Source organism: Gopherus flavomarginatus, chromosome 8, assembly GCF_025201925.1.
Source record: "Gopherus flavomarginatus isolate rGopFla2 chromosome 8, rGopFla2.mat.asm, whole genome shotgun sequence".
In the NCBI taxonomy this organism is placed as follows: Eukaryota; Metazoa; Chordata; order Testudines; family Testudinidae; genus Gopherus; species Gopherus flavomarginatus.
In genome coordinates this window covers 55,380,465-55,404,001 of record NC_066624.1, presented here as the reverse complement: position 1 = coordinate 55,404,001, position 23,537 = coordinate 55,380,465, and the positions used below count along the sequence as shown (strand labels likewise).

Below are 23,537 nucleotides of genomic sequence, written 5' to 3'. Positions count from 1 at the left end.
TCTAACTACCTGGCTTTGGAACTGATTGCCACGGCAACTACAGGCGCCTGGCTAGATAACTGTATCCACAAAGCTCAGCCATGCTGCTATATCAGAACTGTGCTGTATCCTCTCCCACTGACTGTCACACTTCTCCACTCTCCTTCCCAGACTGCTTCTGGAAGTACTGTGTCACCAACTGAGGCTGCCTGTCACATGGCCATCCCAACGCAGACATGCACTTTGTGAGTCCTCCACCAAGAGTCCTCCACAAACTTGGCCTCCTTGGATGCGTGTGCCCCTTCCTTGCCTGCCTTTGTGCCCCCCAGCCTCTCTGCAGCTGCCATGGAAGAGCATGCATTGCTTTGTAAATAGCATTACAAATAATGAGGATGTGTCGGTGGAAAGAGGAGAGCATTTGTAAGAGGGTAATTGGCTTAGTATGTTGAGAGAAAGAACAGGGCTTGACTCTGTTCAGATGAAATAGTCCATATTGAAATATAGGCTACAGTCCCAGGGCCGTATTCCCCTGCCACAGCATGCACAGAAACCCACTGAAGTCAAGTATCCTGCAGTGTGAGAATCAGGCATCTGGTGCCTTTAAAGGTCCCCCCATCCTGCAGTGTGAATTCCACTGAATAATGCTGAGCCCTTGGAAAGAGACATCCCTGTGCTGCACTACAGGAGGAATCTGAAAGGACTGGAACTGTTCCAGGCCTGTTTCAGCATTGCAAATTTCAGACAAACTAGGAAGACAAAAAAGCATGACACATGCTGGGCGTTTGTCAGTTTGTACTTGTGCCTGTCAGGCCCATTGCAGAGGTCACAAGGCGCGAGTGCTCTATGCCCCAGGATCAGCAGACAATTAAGAAGAAAACTGAATGATCAAACTCTCATGCCGAAAACCACAAGGCAGCTGCGCTGGTTTCCCGCACATCACATGATTGACTTGTAAAGCAGCTAAACCGTTCTTGTGGCTGTGTGGATTATAGCAATGGAATGGTGTAGCTGCTGAGGGATAAAGGCCAGACTTGGTCTGGCAACAGAGACAGCTAAGTGAGAAAAAGAAAAACAAAACCCATCACTGATCATTTTCCAGGCCTCCAGGATATGCACTTAGCAATTGTCCATTTCACCAGGTTTGCCGCTGTTCATTCCCCCAGCTCTAGCGCTTGGTGGCTTACCCCCACTTGGAGCTATTTTATTTAATAAACCCTGACACGTTTAAAACATGGTCTTGATTTCTTGTGTGTTTGGCTCTTTCTCTTTACTCTCTGAGTCCATCTTGTTTAGTGTCTTTGGCCCCTCTACTTCCCTCCCTTACATTGCACAGAGGAAACAGATGGGAGTAAATGAAGCATAAAGGGCTCACAGAAAGACAGGAAATGCTGCTGCGTGGTGCCATCCGATGGCTCTGCGTAGAATGCACAGGCAATATTGAGGTTCTTGCACTCCAGGGACTGAACTGGGGCCCTCCAGAGCTAAAAGCACCAGCGGCTACAGCCTGCTGCTGCTGAACAGACTCATGTTCGCCATGGATTGGGGACTGTGGTGGACATGGTGAAATGGGGGATGGGGCCTCCCCCTCAGGGAGGAGTCAGGGACAAGTCCTTGGATGCAGCATATTCCTCTCCCAAATCCAAGCACATGGTGCAGAAAGCAAGAGCTGAAGTTACTGACCAGCAGTAAGTGCCCTATATACTCTGCACCCCTCACGGGTGGCATGGGCACTTCAGATGCCAATAGGGGACTAATATCAGCACAGCAAAGGTACAAGCCAAAACTGAGGGGCCTGGGAGCCTTATGGAGGGCCATGACCTCAACCAACGTGTGATCAGCAGGCCCCGTCCTTTGCAGTGTTCCTACTGCCAGTGAGTGACATCGTCAATAATGCCACAGCTGTTGCTATGCTGCTGTGGCTTCTCACTTTCTGAGGGGAGTACAGGGGCCATGGAATTCCTGTTCATGTGACGCTGCTCTAGAGAGCTCGGGATGCAGAGCAGATGCAGTGTGCCACCCTAGAGCGGGCTGCCTTCCAGGTGGTGTCTATAGCCCTCTAGTCTGTACAGCATATTACGATCCTTCAGCACAAGGGACCGCACAGAAAATGGAGGTCATGATTACTGTTTATTTTAGAAATGCAATTAATATTCACTTCCTCATGTTCCCAGCACAACCACACACCTTTTCATGCTCTACTGCCTTCTCTAGCTCTCAGCATCTCCTGGACAGCAGTCTGGGGCTGCTTTGTGAAAGTTGTATATAAAATAAAGTTTATTATCACTTGAATGAATATGAAACTAACAAATATATCAAAAGCAGAATTGCGAGCACACACTTTTTAGTGCAAAAGTACAAGTAAGAGAGAAGCTTAGTGAGTTTTCTAGGGGGCTTTTACCATCTCAGAGCGCAGTGCAGATCTGTAATGCTCAGTACGTTATCGGCAGAATATTTACGTTGCCACTGGTTTCTGTACTATTTTGGCAGAGGAGGCAGATTCCTGAGTATAGATTTTGGCAGGAGGCCCCAGCAGCACAAATCTAATGGAGGAGAGGAGACTGTGGCCATGCAAAATGTCCCCAACATCCCGTGGGCCCCTGTAGGTAGCCAGTTCACACCAAAGAGTGGGTGATGCTGGGTGGGAAGGGGCAGGGCTGCCATGAGCCCTGGGCCAGCCTCTCCCAGCAAACCTCTGTCAGTTGGCTCCTGGACTATGCCAGAACGAGCAGCAATCCCCTGCAGTGGTAGAAAAGTGCCTCAAGGGTTGTACTTCTTGAGCCAGCATCAGTCACGCCATGCTTATGTGGGCCAGATCCTTAGCTGGTCTTGCCCTTCAGTGGAACTGTGCTAGGCTCAACCAGCTATGCAAGTGGGCCTGGGTGCTCTGTGTACATGCACACACGGTTTGACCTTGATACACTGCACATCAGTTATAAAAACCCTTTTGTTTTAGAAAGCAAATGAATTTTTGTCCACCCTGGTTGGCTGGGCAGGTGGGTACCAGGGGAAAGTTCACAGTCTGCTACCCAATCATGGAAAACTCCCGCACTGCCTGTATGTGAAAGGGCAGCCTCTCCTGATCAAGCTGCGTTGCTGCGCGAGGTCATGGAGATCTGGAGATGAAGCACCTGAATCTTAGCAGTGCACATTCCAGCAATAAGACTGGGGCAGATCTCTTGCAAGAGTTTCCAAGCTGATCACTGACACTTACCAAGTGAACTTTGTATAAGAAATGGCTCTTTGCTGCTGGTGCTCTGTATTGAGATTGTGATATGTGTGAGCCTGATACACCTCGAACCTACACCTACATGCCTCAGGAGGAGCTCCACTGAAGTCAGTGGAGACAGAGCAATGGAAACCTGGTATCAGAGGAGAGGAAGGCACTGTAGTTCAGTGTCTGTTGTTGGTATATTTGTGACTTGCAGAGCCTCCCATGCTGGAGCCTTCACACAGCTCTGCCAGGGCACCTCATTCCTCACCTAGAGCAGCCCCCGCTGCTGGAGCCCTGTGCACATCCTGAGAATACTATCTTTCCACAGCAATTAGATGGAGCGTCTCCAAATTCTAATTAGAAATCAGGCCCTGCCTTTTTACCAGTGAGGGTGATTAACCATGGGCACAAACTCTCCAGGGAAGTGGTGGATTCTCTATCTCTTGATGTCTTCAAATGCCTTTCCAGAAAATATACTTTAGCCAAACACAAGTGATTGGGCTCAAAGCAGGGGTAAGTGGGTGAAATGTAATGCCCTGTGTTATACAGGGTAGGTAAGTCTAGACAATCTGATGGTGTCTTCTTGCCTAAACTCTATGCACATGTGAAAACCCATTTTGCTGGGATCTAAGACATCATTTGTACCCCATCCTCCAGATTCAAAACGGGGATACTTAAACTGCACTATACCGCATGGTCACCAGTTCTGCGCAGTTTTGCACAATAAATGTTGGTGATCCCACAGAAAGGTTGGGAATCCTAGCCTCTAAGGAATGACAAAGCAGCTGCCTCGGCAGCTGGGTGGTGCCATTTCACTACATGCAATGATTATAGCTGTAAAATCAGGGTTCAGTCAGCTGCAGCAGCTGGAAGCACAGGGTTATTTTCTGAAAGGCTGTTACTAATTACAGCATAATGATTCCTCCAGTTCCTAAATCCCCAAATGTTTTCAGGTGACAAGACTGGGCTGTTCTACTGGCATGGCCATTCAGAAGAAGGGAGCTTTCACGGCAGTGTTTCCAATGGAAGGAAGGGTTTCAAAAACCAGCTCCTTTGGCTTCCCCTAGGTCATCTTCTTGGCAACACTGGCATAGGTGCGTTCTATCTCCTCGTTGGCTGGGCATGTGTGGCTGAACTCATCACGGGAGTAGGCATTGTGGAGGTAGCGCCAGACGCCTGTCATTTCCGCCGGGATCTCAAAGTTACGGTATTTCTTGGCAGCAATCTAGAGGGGTGAAGGGTGAGAAAATGGAGGTGATTATTAGACTTCTGGGTATCCAGATAAGATCTGGCCCCACTGACCTGGAGGCCCGCAGGCTTTGTTGTTAAGGCACTGGCCTGGTATTCAGAAACTCAGACTTCACTTCCCAACTCCATCATTGGTTCCTTGGGCACCTCACCTAATCTCTCTGTGCCTCAATTCACATCTGTAAAATGGGGACAATAATCCCACCTTGGACAGTGTCCAGCACAATGGGGCCCCAGTCTCAGCTGGGGCCTCTAGGTGCTACAGTAGAACCTCAGAGTTACGAACTGATCAGTCAACCACACATCTCATTTGGAACTGGAATTATGCAATCAGGCAGCAGCAGACCAAAAAAAAAAAAAAAAGACAGTACAGTGCTGTGTTAAACTTAAAAAAAAATAAAAATAAAGGGAAAGTTTAAAAATAATTTCTGACCAGGTAAAGAAACTGTTTCTGTGCTTGTTTCATTTAAATTAAGATGGTTAAAAGCAGAATTTTTCTTCTGCAGAGTAAAGTTTCAAAGCTGTTACGTCACTGTTCAGTTGCAAGCTTTGAAAGACCCAGAACATTTTGTTCAGAGTTACGAACAACCATTCCTGAGGCATTTGTAACTCTGAGCTTCCACTGTAGCATCTTGGACCAAACAGGACTCCATGTCCATGGGCAACCAAGAGTGAATCTTGACTTGGAACTCCCAAGGTGCCCCCTAAAGGTTGGCCAAGGCAATCCACGTAAGAGAGGGCATGAAAATCATGAAGTGGATGAAACAGTGTAGTCCACTGAGTTCCCACAAATCCCTCCCATCCCTTTTGGATCAATACCCTCATTCAGAGGAAGAAGATGGCCAGCTTTGCTGCAGAGAGATTGATAGACTCGTCAGCTCAGAATCTCAGCTTTCTTGGCTCATCCATCCAGCATGTCAGGGATGGCTATTACACACTGTGCTCTGTTCAAGCATCAGTGCTCTCCCTGATTTCACACTTATTCTTCATCATGGATGAGATGGATGGATTCAAGGCTGTTAAGTCCAAAAGCAGAGGAAGGTTGCAGGTAGGAGGGGAGCTGTCCACCCAGTCTGGCTTTGAACCAGAGACATAAAGGTGTCCCAGTGCTTCCAAAAGTACTGGCTGTGAAAGCCATACCCCTGAAAATAACATCAGAGCTTCACACGGTGCAGAAGGGGTGATACTGTGAAGGCTTTACTTGGGACATCACCTTTGAGAGCTAGGCAGGAGCTTCCCAGACTTCGGTTACCAGCACTGTGGTTGGGTGTGGCTAGTGCTGTTGGTCCCTCACAGAAGAGCAGGGGCTGGAGTGGAGTTACCCCTACAAGTTTCTCTCTGGTGCTTTTCCTGTTGGGCTTTAGCTCCCTCAAGTGATGGAGCTTCCTTCACTATCCTTGGGATGAAATTCACCCATGTTTAATGATCAGACCTGGCTCACCTCGCCAGCCCACTGCTCAGTTAAATTCCCTACTGAAGGGACAAGCGAGACACAGAGCAGGGGATAGTGCCAAAGGAGATGAGTAGAGACAGGCTTGAGTCAAGATATTCTGAGCTGGAATTGGACAGCGCCTCAGCTCCCCAAAGCTTCACAAGATCAGATGTGGTGAGCTGGCGCTAATTGGGAGTGTAAAGGGACCTGTACTGCTTTGGGAGGTGATTCTCACAAGCGCCTAAGGCCCAGATCCTCAAAGGTTCTCATATGCCTCACTGGCATTGATCTCAGTGAGGTGGTAGGCCTAAGTGACTTAGGAGCACAAGTCCTGCTAACTGTCACAGGACCTTGCACTCCCTGGGCATGAAGGTACTTTTGAAAATTCTGTACTTCATGTGCTGGCCTGCCCTTTGACTCAGAGATTGTGGCCTCTATAGCTAGTGGGTGGATTTACTTTGATGATGTGCAGCTTGGGCAGCAGATTGCAGTCAGCTAATGTTAGCCTGTTCCCATCCAGGAACTTCCTCTTGGAGACCAGGACTTCTTCAGTACTGTCCTGGTCGATTTCTTCAGGGAGCGGGTTGTTCAGGTAGGTATCCAGGCGTTTGAACTCCCTCAGCAAAGCCTTCTCAAAATCTGCACCCAAGGAGAAACCACAGTGTTAGTGTGAAAGACCTTGAGCAGATTCTGCTCTCACACCCACCAGTTTCACTGTAACTCCACTGATTTCAGTAGAGTTACTCTTGATTTACACCAGCCCAACTGAGATCAGAGTCCGGGTCTCTGGTGTCAGATAATGAACCTGCCCCCATCAAAAAAAAAAACCCACCCTCACAGACAAATCCCTGACACTTGTACCGTTGAGCTGGGCCACACATGAAGAGGGGTTTCCACCTGGGACCACTGTTGCAATTTCGGTGGAGAAACCTCGGAATATATCCTTTTGGCAGCTTCCAAAGAGCTCTAGGATCTGAACGTGCCCCTAATACGTATTGCCACCTTTCTCTGAGAGGGAGTGGTTAGAGGGGGTTGACCAAACCAGTGGTAGACCACCTCCCCAAGCCCAGATCTACCAAACACAGTGCGATGTCCCACTGCCCCCAGTAGGCTGTGCCAGAACTGCTCAGAGTGTGTACAGAACAGGGCTCTGTGCAGGTGGAGTTACCAGAGCTGCTCCTTTAGCTGCCACCTATCCTGATGCTGTGCTGCTTCCAGGCATTTACAGCACAAGCTACGGATCATGATCCTCAAATGGTGCTGGGTGAAAGGCAGAGTTGCTTCTGTCCTTCCAATTCATTGCTTTACTTGGGCAGGTGGAGTGTGGGAAACAGCAGGGACTCCAGCCCAGCCATAAGATGCCCTCTCAAACAGCAGGAATCCTGTACATAGGAGTTATCACCAATATTCAGCACCTCTAGATCCCTGCCACTGCTGCTGAGAGGCATTCCCCCCACACCTCTCCTGGAGGTTCTGTAGCTCCCATTCTGTGCACCGACATCCCCACTGTCACGGACTGTGAGCAGCTGAGACACCCTCTGGATCCCCCTGGCTGAGTGAGCTATTTTTCTAATAGGTTTTGCTTCAGGATCCAGGGAAATGAAGGACTCAGAATAATAAATAAAAATACCCCAGGGTTCCTTACTCTCATTCGCTTCCTTGTGGGGATTCTTGATGTATGCAGAGAACTTGGCAAAAATGTTGCTGCCCACATCAAAGGACTCCTTGTATTTGGGGCTTAGGTGTGGGTACCTTAAACAGATAATTGCATAGAGTCATATATGGAGAATTCATTGCCATTAGAAGGCTACTCAGCTGAGTTCTCCTCTGGTGACTATACAACCCACGAGCACTGAGATGGGTTCAAAAGCATAAAGCCCTGCAATGATCAGTCTCATCTAGCTTCTTGCCCAAGGGATAGAGGGAAGCTCTGAGCTCTGCTGCCACTTCCAGGATGCTGGCCTCAGACAGGAGTGCACGGATTGGCACAAGGGGGATATGAAACTCATGCAGCTCCCATGGGGAAATGCCTTTTGTTCTCGATTTATCTCATTATACCCCGCATGCCAACATCATCCCAGCTGTTGTGTTAGGCCCAGCCCTGCACTGGCCCTAAGGTGGGCTCTGCAGGACTCAGGGTCTGTCCACACTGCAGTCAGAGCGGGGACTGCAGCCCGTGTAGACAGACCCAAGCCAGCCCCCGAGCACAGGCTAGCAGCTCCAGTACCTACCCAGTGGCCTGGGGTGAGGAATGAGTGAAGAAGCCTGAAGGGTGCCCCAAAATAACACTGCTGCAGGCACCAAAACCTCTCCTGGCAGGGGGTGCTGTTCTGTAACTAAACCTGACCATCTGAGCAGGTAATATGCTTTTTCCCATTAGTCTGTTTGTCACAGGGTGGCTGGCCCCTTTAAGGAGAGCAACCCCATCTCAGCTGACCTGTAGGTCATTAATGCCATGCTCAGGTGGCTGGTTGGCAGCTAACGAGTGCCTGGATGTGAGGAAAGGTAGTTCAGGTGGTGGCAGGTGCACCTAGAGGAGACTTCCCAGGAGATCAGCACTACTGCTGGTTGAGCTTTCCCAGGGCAGGGCAGGGCTGGAAGGACTGACCAGTGAGCCCCAGGAAGGGGTCTGGGGGACTCTCAAATGCAAGGGATGTAAGCCTGCCTGAATTATTACTCAGGCCATGGAGGAGGCTGTGGGACTCCTGAGCTTATAGGAAGAGGCCTGAATTAGTTCCCAGAAGAAGGGGAAGACTTGAGGGGCTAAAAAGCTTTGTACTCTGTACATGAGTTAATCCATAAGCCATTGGTCTAAGTGCCCTTGTCTGGGAGAGGAAAGGGCAGGACTGCACCATGCCATTGCACTGAGCTGAAACTCACTTCTGCCCCATCTCTGTGCTGTGCCTGCTGGGCTGAAAGCTGTTAAGTGAGCAAGGATGGAGAGCAAAGCCTCCGTGTTTCATGTGCTCAGCAGTCACCTGGTGAAAACTTGAGCCTTGAGTGTTGGTGTGTCCCATGGTCGCTAAGGGCGCACTCCTCCAGAGGCATTTCTGCCCCTAACTCACAGGAATCAGGCCTCTCAGACCCGGGCTCTCAGAGGGGCTCAGCCCCTGCCACTGCAGACAGATTTGCAAGAGATCCCAGCACCCAACTTGCGCCCAATTTGCTGAGCTGGTTTGCAGCTCTGGCCCTAGGACCTAGCGGGTACCTTGGATTCCTCTAGCATGAGCTCCTGGAGTGTCCCCTTGCCAGCTTGCTTGGGACGTGGCTGCAAACTGGAAAGGGTCATGCAGCAATGACCTCTAGCTAGGTATATCCCAAAGTTTGGCTAGGCACAGAGGGGAGTTTTCAGGGCAATACAGAGCTGAAGGAGGAAACCCAGGCTAGGATTCTGCTCCCTGCTATCCAAAGAGTGTTGCTTTGGGTTCCATCCAAACAGCCATGCAGCCACCAACAGCTGGTAACTCATCAGGGAGGTGAGAGGGGGAGACTTGGGCGAGCCACACAGCTTTCTACAGCTCAGGATCTGGCCTAAAGCCCCAGCTGTGAACTGTTCCAGCCCTTTAAGGTGTCTCCTGTTTACCACTGCAGCGAACAGTCAGGAAGAGAGAGCCAAGAGTGAGTGCATAATAACCGCTGGGCTGGGAGCTGGCTGCATTCCTAACCCCTGGGCTGGAGTGTTCACCTTAACTTGGCTACATGCACCTGCCTCTTTCAAAAACAAGCAGTAAAAAGGTTTTCAGATCCCTTCCCCTCCCCTGCTGCAAAAATAACGGCATCTGCTTCTTGGGTCTCTACATCGATCCACCTGCATGTTCTCACCACATCCCCTACCCCTGTGGCTCGCCTGTCCAGTCCCTTTCCCTCTTTGCCTGCATCCAGAGATCACACAGTGAATTTCCTCCCATTGTGTTATCTCACAGGCCAAACTGTTTCCTTGCTGCTTAGCTAGTCATAGAGGAAGGGGGAGGTGGGTCACAACCTTAAACCAACTGTTTCACACTAGGCAAAAGCCTATCTCTGCTTCTTCCCAGGGACACACAGCAGTACCTTGGCCTCAGCAATACCCTCATGGAGAAAGCAATATATTGCTCAGAGCAAGGGACTAGGGACAAGGGACATTCTACTCACTGCCACTGGCTCACTGTCCCGCTCTGTGCCTCTGTCCGCCCCCGCCCCACAAGATGAGTACCATTGCTGAACTGATCAATGTTCGCAAAGTGCAAGGGGTGAGAGGGGAGGCAGGGGGCAGGGGAAGCCCAGAATTGGGTAAGTGCAATGGCCACTACTGCGTCCAGGCCATTCAAGCTTTGCCATGGCCACAGATCTAGGCTCAGTGTTGTGATCTGGTGGCAGTTCACATCTCCTGACTGGAAGGTTGCAAAGAAGTGCATAAGACTATGATAATAAATACTTAGGAGGCGCCAGCGTCTGCTCCAGGAACTCCTCTATCTTAATGAAGTCTGTTTTCAGCTCCTTGTTGAACAATAAGAATGGAGGGTTAGTCCCTGGAGCCAGAGATTTCAGCTCTTCAGGTTTCCTGAAATGAAAATTTTTTTTAAAAAAAAGAAGGATTCACTGCTGACGTGAAGGCCTCACTGCACATGCAGTGTCACAATCTCATCTTACCACCATGCACAACCACCAAGAAGAACATAGAATGGTAGGACAGGAAGGGACCCTGAGAGGTCATCTAGTTCAGGCCCCTGCACTGAGGCAGGACCACGTAAACCTAGGACATCCCTGACCAGTGTTTGTCCGACCTGCTCTTAAAGACCACATGGTGAAGGCATCAAATAGTGAGAGACACAGATTAGTACATGGAGGAGACACAGTGATGAGAAGGAATCGTGGGCCCTGTGTTTTGAAGCCAGAGCCATGCTGTTCAGGAGAGGGAGCTCCCTGGATAAAGGCCGAAATTGTACCTTGAGTTCACAGCTCCCATTGACTTCACTGGCCATTGGGACATCCATCTTTGGCAGCCCGTGGGATATGTGTAGTCATTTCAATTTGCCGAGAGGGCTCACTGCCATCTTTTCATGGCCCCGTCACTTCAGGATATCTTGTATGAATCTCCATGGACAAACTTTTGTTTTCACATTGTGTCCCCAATTCCTTAAGATACAATGGCCTGAACTGTTGATTTTAGGACCAGATTTCCTGCTGGCTTATCCCCTGTGTAATTCCAGGGAGGCCAGTGGCAGGGGGCAAATAGAGCATAAGTGAGGTGAGAATTTGGTCACAGCTAGACTGCTAGCAGGGACACTGCCTTGTAATGATGCCAGTCAGCTCCATCTATGCCAGTGACATGGCAGATTTAAGGAAAGGGGACGTGATGCTGACAGCGGGAGAGATCTGAAGTGTAGAGTGAAGAGCAATTGAGTCATATGACACTAAGATTTTGTTGGTGCACACAGGGGTAGGCAACCTGTGGCACGCATGCCGAAGGTGACACGCAAGCTGATTTTCAGTGGCGTTCACACTGCCCAGGTCCTGGCTGGTCTGGGGGGGCTCTGTATTTTAATTTAATTTTAAATGAAGTATTTTAAAAACCTTATTTACTTTACATACAATAGTTTAGTTATATATGATAGACTTATACAGAGAGACTTTCTAAATGAAGACTCAGCACACCACTTCTGAAAGGTTGCTGACCCCTGGTGCACACAATCCAAGGGGCAGCCCTGAGCTTCCCTGCTGTGTACTCTGGATGTCTCACTGGCAAGAATTACCTCCATTCCCTTACCTTGTCATGTCCACTGTGGTCACATTGAATTTGACTCCTTTGAGCCACAGAACCATAAAGAGACGCTGGCAGAAGGGACAATTCCCAATGTTCTCGCCATCCAGGCCAGCCTGCAGAAGGAGCAAAATAGACCAATGCTGCTCACTGGGCATATGAAATCTCCCACTGCCGGGCCTCTGCAAGTAGCTTTGAGCAAGGAGCTGCTAGCACAGCTCTGGGCTTGGTGAATAGGCAGTGGCAGCATAACAGGTGATTCACTGGTTTCATTGGGAGTTAGGCCAGATTGTCAAAGGCACCTTTCTCTCCATTTTTTTTTTAAAAAGGAGATTCAATGCAATGTTATGGTTGAGATAGGAGATCATAGATTATCAGGGTTGAAAGGGACCTCAGGAGGTCATCTAGCCCAAACCACCTGCTCAAAGCAGGGCCCATTGCCAACTTTTTTTTTTTTAACCCTGTATCCTTATATGGCCCCCTTAAGGACTGAGTTTACAACCCTGGGGTTAGCAGGCCAATACTCAAACCACTGAGCTATCCTTCCCCCCTAATGCTCAGCTAGTTCCTGTAGCAACTATAATCAAAGTCACATGGCACATTTATAATCTGTCTAGATATAAGCCCAACCTGCAAAGTTTGCATCTGTGTTTAGGTTTTTTTAAGGGATATATTAAGATTCAGGGGTCCAGTCCATCCCATTACACAGAGAGACACCCGAGCATCAAATTCAGATCGAGGTTTGCGTCTGTATTTTGAAAATCCCTTCCCAGAAGTCTGGGGTTGGTTAGAGGTTGGGGGTCCATTACAGAGACAGGGCACCAGGCTGATTGAAATTACATGGGGAAGATGGAGGGGAGAGGTGGGGGAAGCCCAGTGCATAGCCAGCCCAGTACTGGAGAAGTGCAGTGGCCACTACTGCACCCATGCCATTCTAAGCTTTGCCACAGCCATGGATCTAGGCCTAGCGTTCTGATCTGGTGGCAGTTCACAGCTTCTTTGCACAGTTGTGAATGATCACACATGATGCAAAGCAGGAGGTAATTAGCCCCTACTACATTAACTTACACCCAGGCTTGGTGAGCTACATCAGAGGAGTCGTGTAAGGGGAGGAGGTATACGTTACAGGTGGCAGGTGGATTCACTAGCCCAGATAGCCTGCATTGCAGCCCTGCGGTGCATACAAAAGCAAACATAACATTATCAAGTCACACTCCAGCATCCAGGCATCCCAGCTGAGCTAGGAAAGCTTTGGAGTCCCATCCAAACTGGCGGCCAAACTCTAGTGAACGTGGCAGCAACCCCCTGAATTTAATCTAGCTATTTATACCGTCCTTGTCACTATAGTATCTGAGTGCCTGAAATGTACCAAAACTGATCGTCATCAGAGCAGGTGGGCTGTGCCCCTAATGGGGCTGCTGGGTTCATGAACCAGCACCACTCACAGTGATTGTTTTATACGCTAGTGTGGTATTGTTTCTGTTTCCTTGGGTGGGAGCTGGGTCAGAGGGGAGGACAATATGAAAGCTCTCTGTGCCCCTTGCTGCCATATTTTGGAAAGCCTGTCTCTAAAAGCTGGATTGTCAGGGGCTCTTCAGACAGGAAGCAAGAAAGGGAGGGGGAAGCCAGTACATTCAGCACTGGTGGTAGCGGTGGAGGAGAGAGGCACAAAAGGAGGATGGAGTTTGATAATGGATTCAACAGGAAGGGAGGCTCCTCGCTGGCAGGAGGAAAAACTCAAGAGGGAGGGTGTGGGAGAAAATGCACTAACGTTTTCCAGGAAAACAGTAGTTTGTTTTCTTTTCACTGTTCACTTGCTGATTTAAAGAGACAAGGCATATATTCCTAAAGGCTCAGAGTTTCCATGAACCAGACAAACAATTCCCTTTTTAAAAACAAAAGTCAGTCTTCTGTCAGTGCAACAGAAATGAAGAACACTGCAAGCCTACTGGGCAAATCCTGAGACTACCTTGTCAGACACGGATAACAGCCCTCATTCTCTGTAGAAGTCCTAATCAACGAATACATCTAGATAGGCACTTCCAGGAGTCTGGCATGTGTTTGGAAGGCTCTGAGGTCAGTATAGGAGAGGTGGGATCATTCAATACAAGGCAATAATAACTCTGAAACTGTGGGCCCCGTCTCCAAGTAGGGTTCTACTACGAAAAGTGACTATAACAATACCACCTGGGGTGTTCCACATTTATAAACCCACAATCTGGGCTCCTGCCTTCTTGTGCATCAGTGCCAGCACAGCAGAGTCTGCAGGCTGCACTGTGCTCTTGAGGTGATATTTTCAGAAACACCTAAGAGTAGATTTTAAAAGGTCGTTAGGCCCCCTAACTTGCACAGAATTGGCCAGCCCCAATGTCTACACAGCAGTCTTGCAGCCCCACAGCCCAAGCCCCATGAATTAGGAGGCCCCAGGAGCGGCCCCAGGGTTTTTGGCACCCTAGGCGGGGGTCCTTCCACACTCCTGGTTGTTGGTGGCAATTCTGTGGTGGTGGGGTCCTTCCACACTCCCGGTCTTTGGGGCACTTTGGCGACAGGTCCTGGAGCAAGTGAAGGACCCGCCACAGAATTGCCGCCGCCGACCCAGAGCGTGGAAGTACCTCCCGCCGCCGAATTGCCACCGAGGGCGGCAACCGCCCTCCCAAATCCTAGTGCCCTAGGCGACTGCCTAGGTCGCCTAAATGGAAGCGCCGGCCCTGGGTGGCCCGGGCCAGTCACTGGGGTTTTATTGCAGTGTGGACATACCCTTAGGCACTGGGGGTCCTGTGGCACCTTATAGACTAACAGACATATTGGAGCATGCTCCAATACTTCTGTTGGTCTATAAGGTGCCACAGGACTCTTTGCTGTTTTTACAGATCCAGACTAACGCGACTACCCCTCTGATATTAGGCACTGGGGGCGTCTCAGTCCCACTGAAAGTCAAGGGCCAGACTTTAGAGGTGCTCAGGTGCCTATAGATACAGATAGATGCCTAAGAGGTACTTTAACAAATCCCACACAAGTTAGGCACCCAACTCCCAAGGGCTTTCAGTGTGAGTGAGGCATCCAGCCTGCTTAGGGCTTTCAGAAATGCCACTAGGTATCTGTCTGCAGCTTTAGGTTCCCGCTCCTACATAGCTTGGAAAATCATGCCCCTGCTCACATAGGCATCTTTGGAAATTTTACCCTGATCCATCAGACTCTTGTAAAGACAACTAGAGCATCGGAATCAAACCAAGGAAAGCTGATGGTTTAAATAAACAAAATGACAATTTAAAAATGTTCTCCTCTTACCTTTACTATGCTAAAAAGAAACTATTCAAATGAATATTCTCCCAAGAGTATTTTCTGTTACTGTTTCTGATCAAACAGCCGTATAATTGATAATTTCCATCTCAAGAGTCATACGGAACAGGAATAAGCCACTAGTAACTATAAGGCCTCAGCACTGCAAATGCATACATGCCTAATTTTAAGCCCCAGAGTATTTCCACTCAAGTCAGTAGGACTAGTCAGAGACTGAAAGCCAAGCCCATGTGTTTGCAGGACTGTGCCCTCTTGCTGCTGAAGCAAATACCTTTTACAGAACAGGGGGTGATCAGAATAAAAGAATTAAGAGAAATGGAGCAACTTAGGTCCAGATCCTCAAAAGTATTTGGGTGCCTAACTCCCATGGGTTAGACAAATAACAAAATTATAGGAACAAAGGTAGGACAAATGGGATGAACTGATTTAATATGAACAAATGAATTAATATAACTTATAAAAATCAATTTGTATATCTACCAGCACTCAGACAGTCTTCTGCCTCACCTCCACTTCATGCCCTTATCTGCTGTGTTTGTCACTCCCTCTTTTAATAGGTGTGTAAGAAAATAATTTGGACTGCCCACAAAATTCTACTTGTTGATTTCAAAAAAGGTAATAACTAAAATCTTTTCAAATAGTCATATTTACAAACGAGGAAAATCTTCTGAGTGCTGAAAGCTTAGAGGGCTTTATTACCTTTCTTGGAGACCTTTACTACTGCAGAGAATTGAAAAAAATACCAAACCCATAAACCTAAGATGAAGATTGGCTACCCTATAGCCACCGATAACGGGAAGCTGAGCTTTTTCGTGCTAGATGGCTGATTCGGATTTAGGATAGGCCACAGACAGCTGGAAGTCATTACCTGCTGATTTATGGAGACCTATTTGCAAGGAGCTAATGTTCTCCTAATTCCACAGCTACAATACAAGTGTTACTGAAGACTGGTGTGTGTGTTGACACTGTTATCGCAGAAGTCAAGGGCTGAATGAACTATGGTGGCAGCCCTAAATGCGATCTCCCTAGATTAACGTTCAGATGCACTGGGAGCATATCAACAGGGCAGGGAGATTCCTCTGCTATCTTTACTAAACTGGCCCATTAGACACAGAAGATTTTTCTCCCCAGGGTTGTCCTCCTCCCATGTTCGCCTGCAATCACCTAGCAATCAGACTGTAGTAGGAGAGTGGCTAGTGGAATTTGACAAATGGCCCCTTACAATACACTCCTGAGCTGGAAGGAGCTTTCCCTGCCATTGCAATGGAGGCAGCCATATCATCCAGGCTTGAGAGTTCAGTGACAGCTAGCGATCAACCACTGGGGAAGGAGAGCGACAGACACAGAAAGACTGTTGGTTGTGTGACCTAAAGAGAGGGCCAATATTGCGGATCAAGGGGGAATGAAGGGATAGAAATTGAAAGGAGCAAAGTGCCAGAGTGAGGGCACAGGAAAGATCTATGGTATATTTTTTTTATTCTTTTAAAAATTAATCCGAAGCTGGGTAATGTTAGACAGAGCTGAATTTTAACAACAGAATGATGATTATAGAAAAAAGCGAGTCCAGTGCCAGACAGACAGCTCCTTAACTCATATAAATGGGTGTAGCTCCACCAACTTCAGTGGCGCTGCACTGATCCATAGCAGCTGAGGATTTGGCTCTTAGTTTAACAGTTAAGGTGGTGGCCAGTCCATCACCAGTTCTGACACAAACTTCCTGCGTGACCTTGGGCAAGTCACTTTGAGTCAGATTTTTAAAGGTATTCAGGTACTAACTCCCCTGGAAATCAAGGGAAATTAGGTGCCTTTAAAATACATCCCTTAATGTCTTTGTGCCTCTCTTCCCCATCTATAAAACGGAGATAATCATTTCTTTCTCTCACCCTTTGTCTGTTTTGTCTTCACCGCAAAGTTGACTCAAGTTATAACTCGAGTCCTGTCCAGACACAAAAGCCCTTGACTCTAGTGCGGTGGTGCTTTTACTTCCTGTAGATGAGCCCAAGTGTGGGTATAGGGTAAAGCTCAAGTTAATACAGCTTGTCAGCTGCTGGTATGACCACTCTGCAGTGTGGGTGCAGGCTAGCGTCATTCGAGTGCTGATAGTTCTCTGATGCCTTCCCACAATTCCCTGTGTGCCCAGAAAGGAGAGGCAAGTTTCCCCACAACTCACTGATAAAGAGATCATAGACTTGCTCAGCCTACAACAATGCAAGGAACCATGGGATGGCCCTCAGTAGCTGTAGTGCCACACATGAGTGAATGCAATACATGCTGGTGTGGACACAGCAGCTCCAGTGTTAGTTCTCCGTGTGGCTGCTCTCACCCATGCAAGGCTAACTCCAGAGGGGTAAACTGAGTGTGGCTAACTCAAGTGAACTGCAATGAAGACATGCCCAGAGGCCATGCCAGGGACTGTCTCTTCCTATGTGTTTGTACAGTGCCTGTCACAACAGCGTATGCCTCAGGAATAGAAATAATGATCACAAATAATAGCTTTTACCATCTGAAGATGCATGAGTTACAAGGAAGAAAAATCAAGACCAAGAAGTTCTCAATAGAGCTTCAGGAACTGCCACTCTGGGAACAATAGCAGAGGCAGGTAAAAGGGCAGCGGCATCACACCCTCCATGTCCAGTGGGTCAATATCTCTGCCAGGAGACTAGACCAGTCCTGTAAGGTGCTTGTAACTAGGTGTTCAGCACCTTTTGGGAAGCACTCAGCATCTCATGGGATTCTTTTCCCCCAAAAAACAGGGTTGGGGTTTAGGGCCAGATTCTCTCCCACCAACACTGGTGTGAATGGGGTGTAATTCTAAAGTTACTCCAGTGTTAACTGGGGAGCAGGCTCTGGCTCCTGATCTTAAGAGGTGCTGAGTGCCTACAACTGCCATTGGGATCGGTGATTGCGCAGCACCCCTTTAGATCAGACCCTGTTTCATTAAAGACTGCCTGCCACAGATGGTTAAAACACAGAAACTGTTACGGTAGGGGACTGTTAGTTTACCACCATACTACTTGTTCCAACTGGTTTTTTTTTGCTGCTAAATTAAGTAAGTTTTAGGGGAAGTACAGACTAAGTTTGTTTTCTGTTTCCCTTCTCTAATAAAAAGCCCCTTGATTCTGATGCAGTTTTGAAATAATCTTGTGTATCATTTTCCTGCCTCTCCCTAAGATAGTTAGGGACTAGCCAGGTAACAGTGATAAAACAGGGAACCACAGAAGCGTTGAATTCACCAGCAAAATACCCAGGGCCAAGTTTGGTTTTAACAATTGAAGGACAGTGAACAGGAGATGATCTTAATGAAGTATCTATGTTCAGCAACTTAGCCTAGGCTTTGAGAGGTTAAGGACAGATAATATCTTTTATCTGACCCCAGAATAGTTTTACTTTGGACAGTCCTGTACATCAACAGCGAGAGTGGAGTCTGAGTCCCTAGATTTCTAACATAGACAGAGGTAACCTTCTGTTATTTGCTGTGGGAAGGATTTGTTGTAATAGTTGGGGAATAAAACCTCCTATCTCATTTAAATGACACTTTTAGAACATTAAACATTTCTTTTTAAAAGACTCAGAATCTCAACATTATTTGTAGCCTGAAATCTTGAGCATCTGCTGTTTGCATCAAAATGCCCTAGACAAAGTCACTTGCTGTTCTGTTACTGTGATGGTGTAATCAATGGCCAGCCAAGTAACAAGCACAGGGCCGGGGAATTTAAAGTTATGGAAGTTGTTTGGGGTCATGTCTCACTCTCAGACACTCATTTGGAAATTCAGGCTCTCTAATTTATGTATTGCTCTCTCCACTTTTGGTAAGAATATTTTGAAGAGGGGAGTTGAAATGTTCCAAAGGAAATTGTCCCCAAAGCACTTAACTGAAGGGAAAACATTTCTACAGCAAAAAAGCTTTCAGCTGAATAATCGACACATACAGAGTAAAAGAGAGACAGAGCAGTTCAGAGAGTCTGTCTTGCAACCACAACTTGGTGAGAAGCTGAAATTGAGTGTATGTGTTTGTGTTATTATCTGTTATCTCTTCTGGAGAGGCTCACGCCTTATCTGTCTCTGTAAGGCACATGCCATATTGACACTGCTGTATATATGATTTATATCAGCATAACAACAATTAATAAGACAACATCACACCAAATGAACTTGATCCCCTTGATAACTTTATAACCTTCCACTTCCTTTGGCACTATGCAGTAGAACACATAGCTCCCTGCAGAGTCCAGACTGGGAATTACCCCTGTCTGGGCATGCTTGGCACCCTTTTCTGCCAGCCGCTGTGCACACATACGTGTAGTCATGGGTCTATCTGCCTATATGTACAGCTGACAATTGCAAATGGGACAATACCCTCCAGTCTGAAATGATAAAGCACTTGTAAAAAAATCTGCTGGTAACTTCATCAAAAGTAACTGGCGAGGTTAGTGAGTCGTTGTCCTTCCTGCCTGGGGTAAATTCAGCATGCAGAATTCATAAGCGTACATGTCTCTGAAACTCACCTTCACGAAAAGCTCTATCTCAGGCTCTCTCCGAGGGCTGTGCCGCTGGCTTGCCATCCTCTCTGCTTGTTCAAACTGCTAGCCACTCTCCACTGCAGCAAGTTGCTCTGTTCTTTGCTACTATTGAACCTCCGAGTGGAAGCGGGTGGCGATCCAGTGGGAGAGCCGCTGGTGTATGCTGAAAGACCTCGCTAATGAAGATACACCAAGCCCTGTTGCCAGCTTCACTCACCAATGGGCAGTTCTATCGTGGTTCTTTTCCTTCCTCCTCCTGAATTCTGAACTGAGGGGGAGTGACAGTGTTTGCAGCAACTGCTGGAGGGGCAAGGGTATTTCCACAAGGGCCTCCCAGTTGTGACTCAGCATCCTAATCTATCAGAGAGCATGCATGAGGTCCCCCTGTCAGCTATCAAGCAGACCAGATGCTGCCCTGGGCTCTTTCTCAGCCGTGGGCTTATGTCCCAGAAAAGGTCCTTCCACTTCTATTACTGTAAACTCCCACCCATGAGAGCTTTTATGACAGGAAATGGGCTGGAAGTGTCTTGTGCTTCATCAGTTGGAGAGATCACTTATCTAATTATCCTGTCCAGGAGGCAAAAAGTCCACAGCTCCAGAGCACATCTCTCCCCCCACAACACTCACTAAGAGAAAGCAAGCGTTGTTGGGAGAGACCCTAGATTCACCGATAAAAGAGGCAAACTTCCCTCTACTAGGCACAACTAGTATCTGCCTTAAACAACAACATCTGAGCAGGGCCCACACTGGTAGCTCAAATCTGAATCCCTCTCCACCCTTTGGGGAAAGCCCCTGCGATCCAGGGAAGGGTCTGAATTTCATACCTCTGGCCTCTCACTTTTGTGGGCTGATTTAGAACCCCAGATGTGAACAGCCCCCAAATCGGCAGGAGTTTCATTTCCAATCCTGATCTGAACCCTGTGGCTCCTGCTCATCTCCTCTAGATCCAGTTCACTTTCCACATGTTATTCTCCCATTTCCTTGGAGAGTTTCATGGATTTGTCACAGATATTTGTGTGTATCATCAAGAGCTGTGTGACAGGGGAGAGGTGGGGAGCTGCTTGGTCCATAGTAAACAAGGGAATATCTCCAGATGTCCTCTGCCCTTGCACAGGTCGCCCAGGAGAGGGAATGCTTGGTGAAACAGAGTGGGAAGAATGGCTTGGGGCAGGTCAGGCCCCCCACCCAGGAATTTAAGAGAAACTGGAGAAGTTTACTGTCTGCCCTCCACATTCTGTCCTTTGCTGATTGGGAGCTGCTGGGACAAAAAGTTTGGTTTGGCCCAATGAAAGTCCATCACAAATAGATCAGCTCTTCAGACAAAAACACAGAGATTGAGGATGGGTCCTTCTCTTTGGCCCAGAGACTCCCAGGGGCCAATGGGAGGGGCTGCTGCTTTCCTGGCAGCAAGGGCGTGGGGGAAGTGACTGCCCTATCTATGCCTTAGCAGGGAATCTTTCAATTAGACTCAGCGTAAGAGCCTACTACTGGAGATGAAGTCATTTCATTAGAAAACATGACCAACTTGCTTTTCCTTCAGAAGGGAAGGGTCATGAATGTGTTGTTACTAGCTGGCTACCCTTCTCCCCCACCCACCACTCCCTTGCCCTGGGATTCCTGATTAGAGCTAGAGCACCCACTAGAAAAACAAAAGCAAGGCCTCTCCATTACAGCAGGGGGCAATTTATTGGATTAAACTTTTCTTCAATGAATCCAGGGCGACCAAACCATGTCATGAATTCAGGTCAAATTAGGATGACCAGACAAGAAGAAAATAGGGGGGGAGCAAAAATAAAAAAAAAAGCTGAATGCTGCTAGCAGAGCGAAATATTGGGACAAATTGCATCCTGACCAAAGATCTGTCAGGACACGGGACAAAAACACCTAAATATCGGGACAGTCCTGAGTTTATCGGGACGTCTGGTCACCCTAGGTCAAATTCACTGAATTGCTTTGGTTAAAAAAAAAAACTTGGAAAGAAGCCAAAAAAATTCCATTTGGGCTTTGAACTGACTTCTTTGTTTCAAATTTCACTTCACGTTGACTTTAAAAAAAGTTAAAAAATACCCCTGCTCAAAACCAAGCCATTTCCTTCCATCTGAAACTAAACTTCATGGACTTTTCCCATATGGCCAGTGAACCAAAAACTCAGTTATTTTCACAGATTTCCTGCCAGCACTCATAGTTCAGGACACAGGCTGAGCCCCAGCAAGGGTTGGAGAATAATACCTCTGCCTGGGACAGCATTGCACACTTCAGTATTGTAGCAGCAGGACCCACTGTCGGCCACAGTGCAAAATGCTAGTTGATTCTGCTCTGGCTGCATGTATGGGCCAGTGGCACAAGCTCCAGCCTTGGAATCAGGAGAGCTGTCCTCTGTAATGATACCTGCTTGCAGTTCTGCTATTCAGCAACTAGGGGCTATACTGAAAATTTCAGAAAGAGTGTGGTCTGTGGGACTAAGCAAAAATGGAGGCTTCATAGATTTCAAGGCCAGAAGAGACCATGTAGGCTACATCTACACTAGGAACTTGGGGTGCAGGGCTGGCTGCAGGCACCAGTGTAGGAAGCAGATGCTTGGGGCAGCCAATTCAAAGGGCAGCACTCCATCCAGTATTGGGGGAGCACGTCTGGGTCTTTGGCAGCAATTCGGCGGCAGGTCCCTCATTCCCTCTCTTCCTCTTTGAGCTGCCGCCAAATTGCAGCTGAAGAGGAAGAGAGGGAGGACCCGTAGCAGAACTGCCGCAGAACAAGCGGCGCGACTGAGCTGCCGCCGAAGTGCTGCCACTCATCTCTTTTTTTTTCCACTTGGGGTGGCAGAAAAGCTGGAGCCAGCCTTGTTGGGGTGTGACTCCCCTGCTCGTGTACACAAAATCGAATGGTATAAATAGTAGCGTAGCTGCAGTAGTATAGGTAGCAGCAGTGGGGACACGGATTAGTTGTGTACCCACCAGTTTCAACTAGGTTTGTCCTAGGCATGGAAAATCAGTGCGTCTGCTGTTGCTACTATGGCTATGCTGCTATTCATGCTCACTGAGAGCTAGCATGTGTGTGTATGAGGGGTGAATCACACCCCAAGTTCCATTACCCTGGTCTAACTGCCTGTACTACACAGACAATAAAACTTCCCCCAAATAATTCCTGTTTGAACTAGAGCACATCTTTTAGAAAAACATCCAATCTTGATTTAAGGATGAAGCTGGAAACTCCGATGGAAGGCAGCTTGTTTGTTTTGCTGCTGTTTCCCCCAATAAGTGCCTGTTGTTTACCCAGATGGTGAATTCATCCATTCTGACACTGACACTGAATGTGATCTTGGGCTAGTCCCTTCGCTTCTGCATGCCTCAGTTTCCCTATCTGTAAGATGGAGGCAAAAATCCCTTTCTAAAGAGTTCTGAGATAATAAGTGTCACAAAAGTGTTAAGTATACTGAGGATTAGCACACAGCCCCTGGTTCCTATCTTGAATGAGTCACCCCAGAGGCGCAGAGAGAGTTCAGAGATTTCTGAAAACGAACATGCCCCTGGTCAGAAAATAGCTATTGCAAGGACAGTCTGGTGACCAATGTTGTCTGCTGCAGCAGAGCACATGGGAAGCATTTCTGCTGGGAGCTCCTGCTTTTATAGCATGGAGCCATAAGACACAGTCACTGGTGAGGAGCATATCATCACCTGCCTGGTGATACCCTGCAGCTCTGAAGTTCTCCTCTGCTGTTCACCTCCTGCCCAAGGACAGGAAGAAAGAGACACTCTTTGAGGTATCTCACCAACCCACTTCCTGGGGTTGGTCTTGCAAAAGTCTAGACACAGGAGATGCTCTTATTGTATAACAGGAGTATTACTTAAACCAACTGTAATCCTGCCCACTCCAAAAGGAAGCCTGTGCTAAAGGAAACAAATGCAGCCTGCCTGCAGTGGAGCTGGGGTAGCAATGAACTCAGGTAAAACAGATGCAGGACATCATCTGTATCCTGAGGTATGATGGCTCTCGGAGACATGAGTTCCCTGGCGTGTAATTTTAACAAGTACACTGACAGGCCCCAAGAAACATTTCAGTGGGCCCAGGGCAAACTCCTAACACAGGCCCTAACTCCTAACACAGGCCCCC

General features: G+C 48.0%; 1 protein-coding gene across 2 annotated transcripts; it reads right to left on the bottom strand.

The window, feature by feature from the left end:
- Positions 1-2,087: 2,087 nt before the first annotated feature.
- CLIC2 (chloride intracellular channel 2) lies at positions 2,088-19,727 on the bottom strand. Of its 2 annotated transcripts, XM_050965684.1 has the most exons (6): positions 19,416-19,726; positions 11,617-11,726; positions 10,285-10,410; positions 7,516-7,622; positions 6,328-6,509; positions 2,088-4,415 (listed from the first exon to the last, which is right to left on the bottom strand). In XM_050965684.1, exons 1-6 carry the CDS (start codon positions 19,470-19,472, stop codon positions 4,254-4,256), a joined length of 744 nt encoding a protein of 247 aa, XP_050821641.1. In that variant the 5' UTR covers positions 19,473-19,726; the 3' UTR covers positions 2,088-4,253. The 2 variants fall into 2 exon arrangements, with proteins under 2 accessions (XP_050821641.1, XP_050821642.1); XM_050965685.1 differs by lacking the exon at positions 10,285-10,410 and having other exon boundaries at positions 19,416-19,727.
- Between the last annotated feature and the right edge of the window lie 3,810 nt (positions 19,728-23,537).

Bases quoted from the DNA above. Each gene is read 5' to 3' on its own strand.
- CLIC2 (XM_050965684.1), bottom strand. From the start codon at position 19,472: ATGGCAAGCCAGCGGCACAGCCCTCGGAGAGAGCCTGAGATAGAGCTT. The intron at 6,510-7,515 runs GTAAGGAACCCT...CCTTGGGTGCAG, and splicing joins CCACAAGGAAGCGAATGAGA to ATTTTGAGAAGGCTTTGCTG. The intron at 4,416-6,327 runs GTAAATCCACCC...TCACCCCTCTAG, and splicing joins CCAAGCTGCACATCATCAAA to ATTGCTGCCAAGAAATACCG.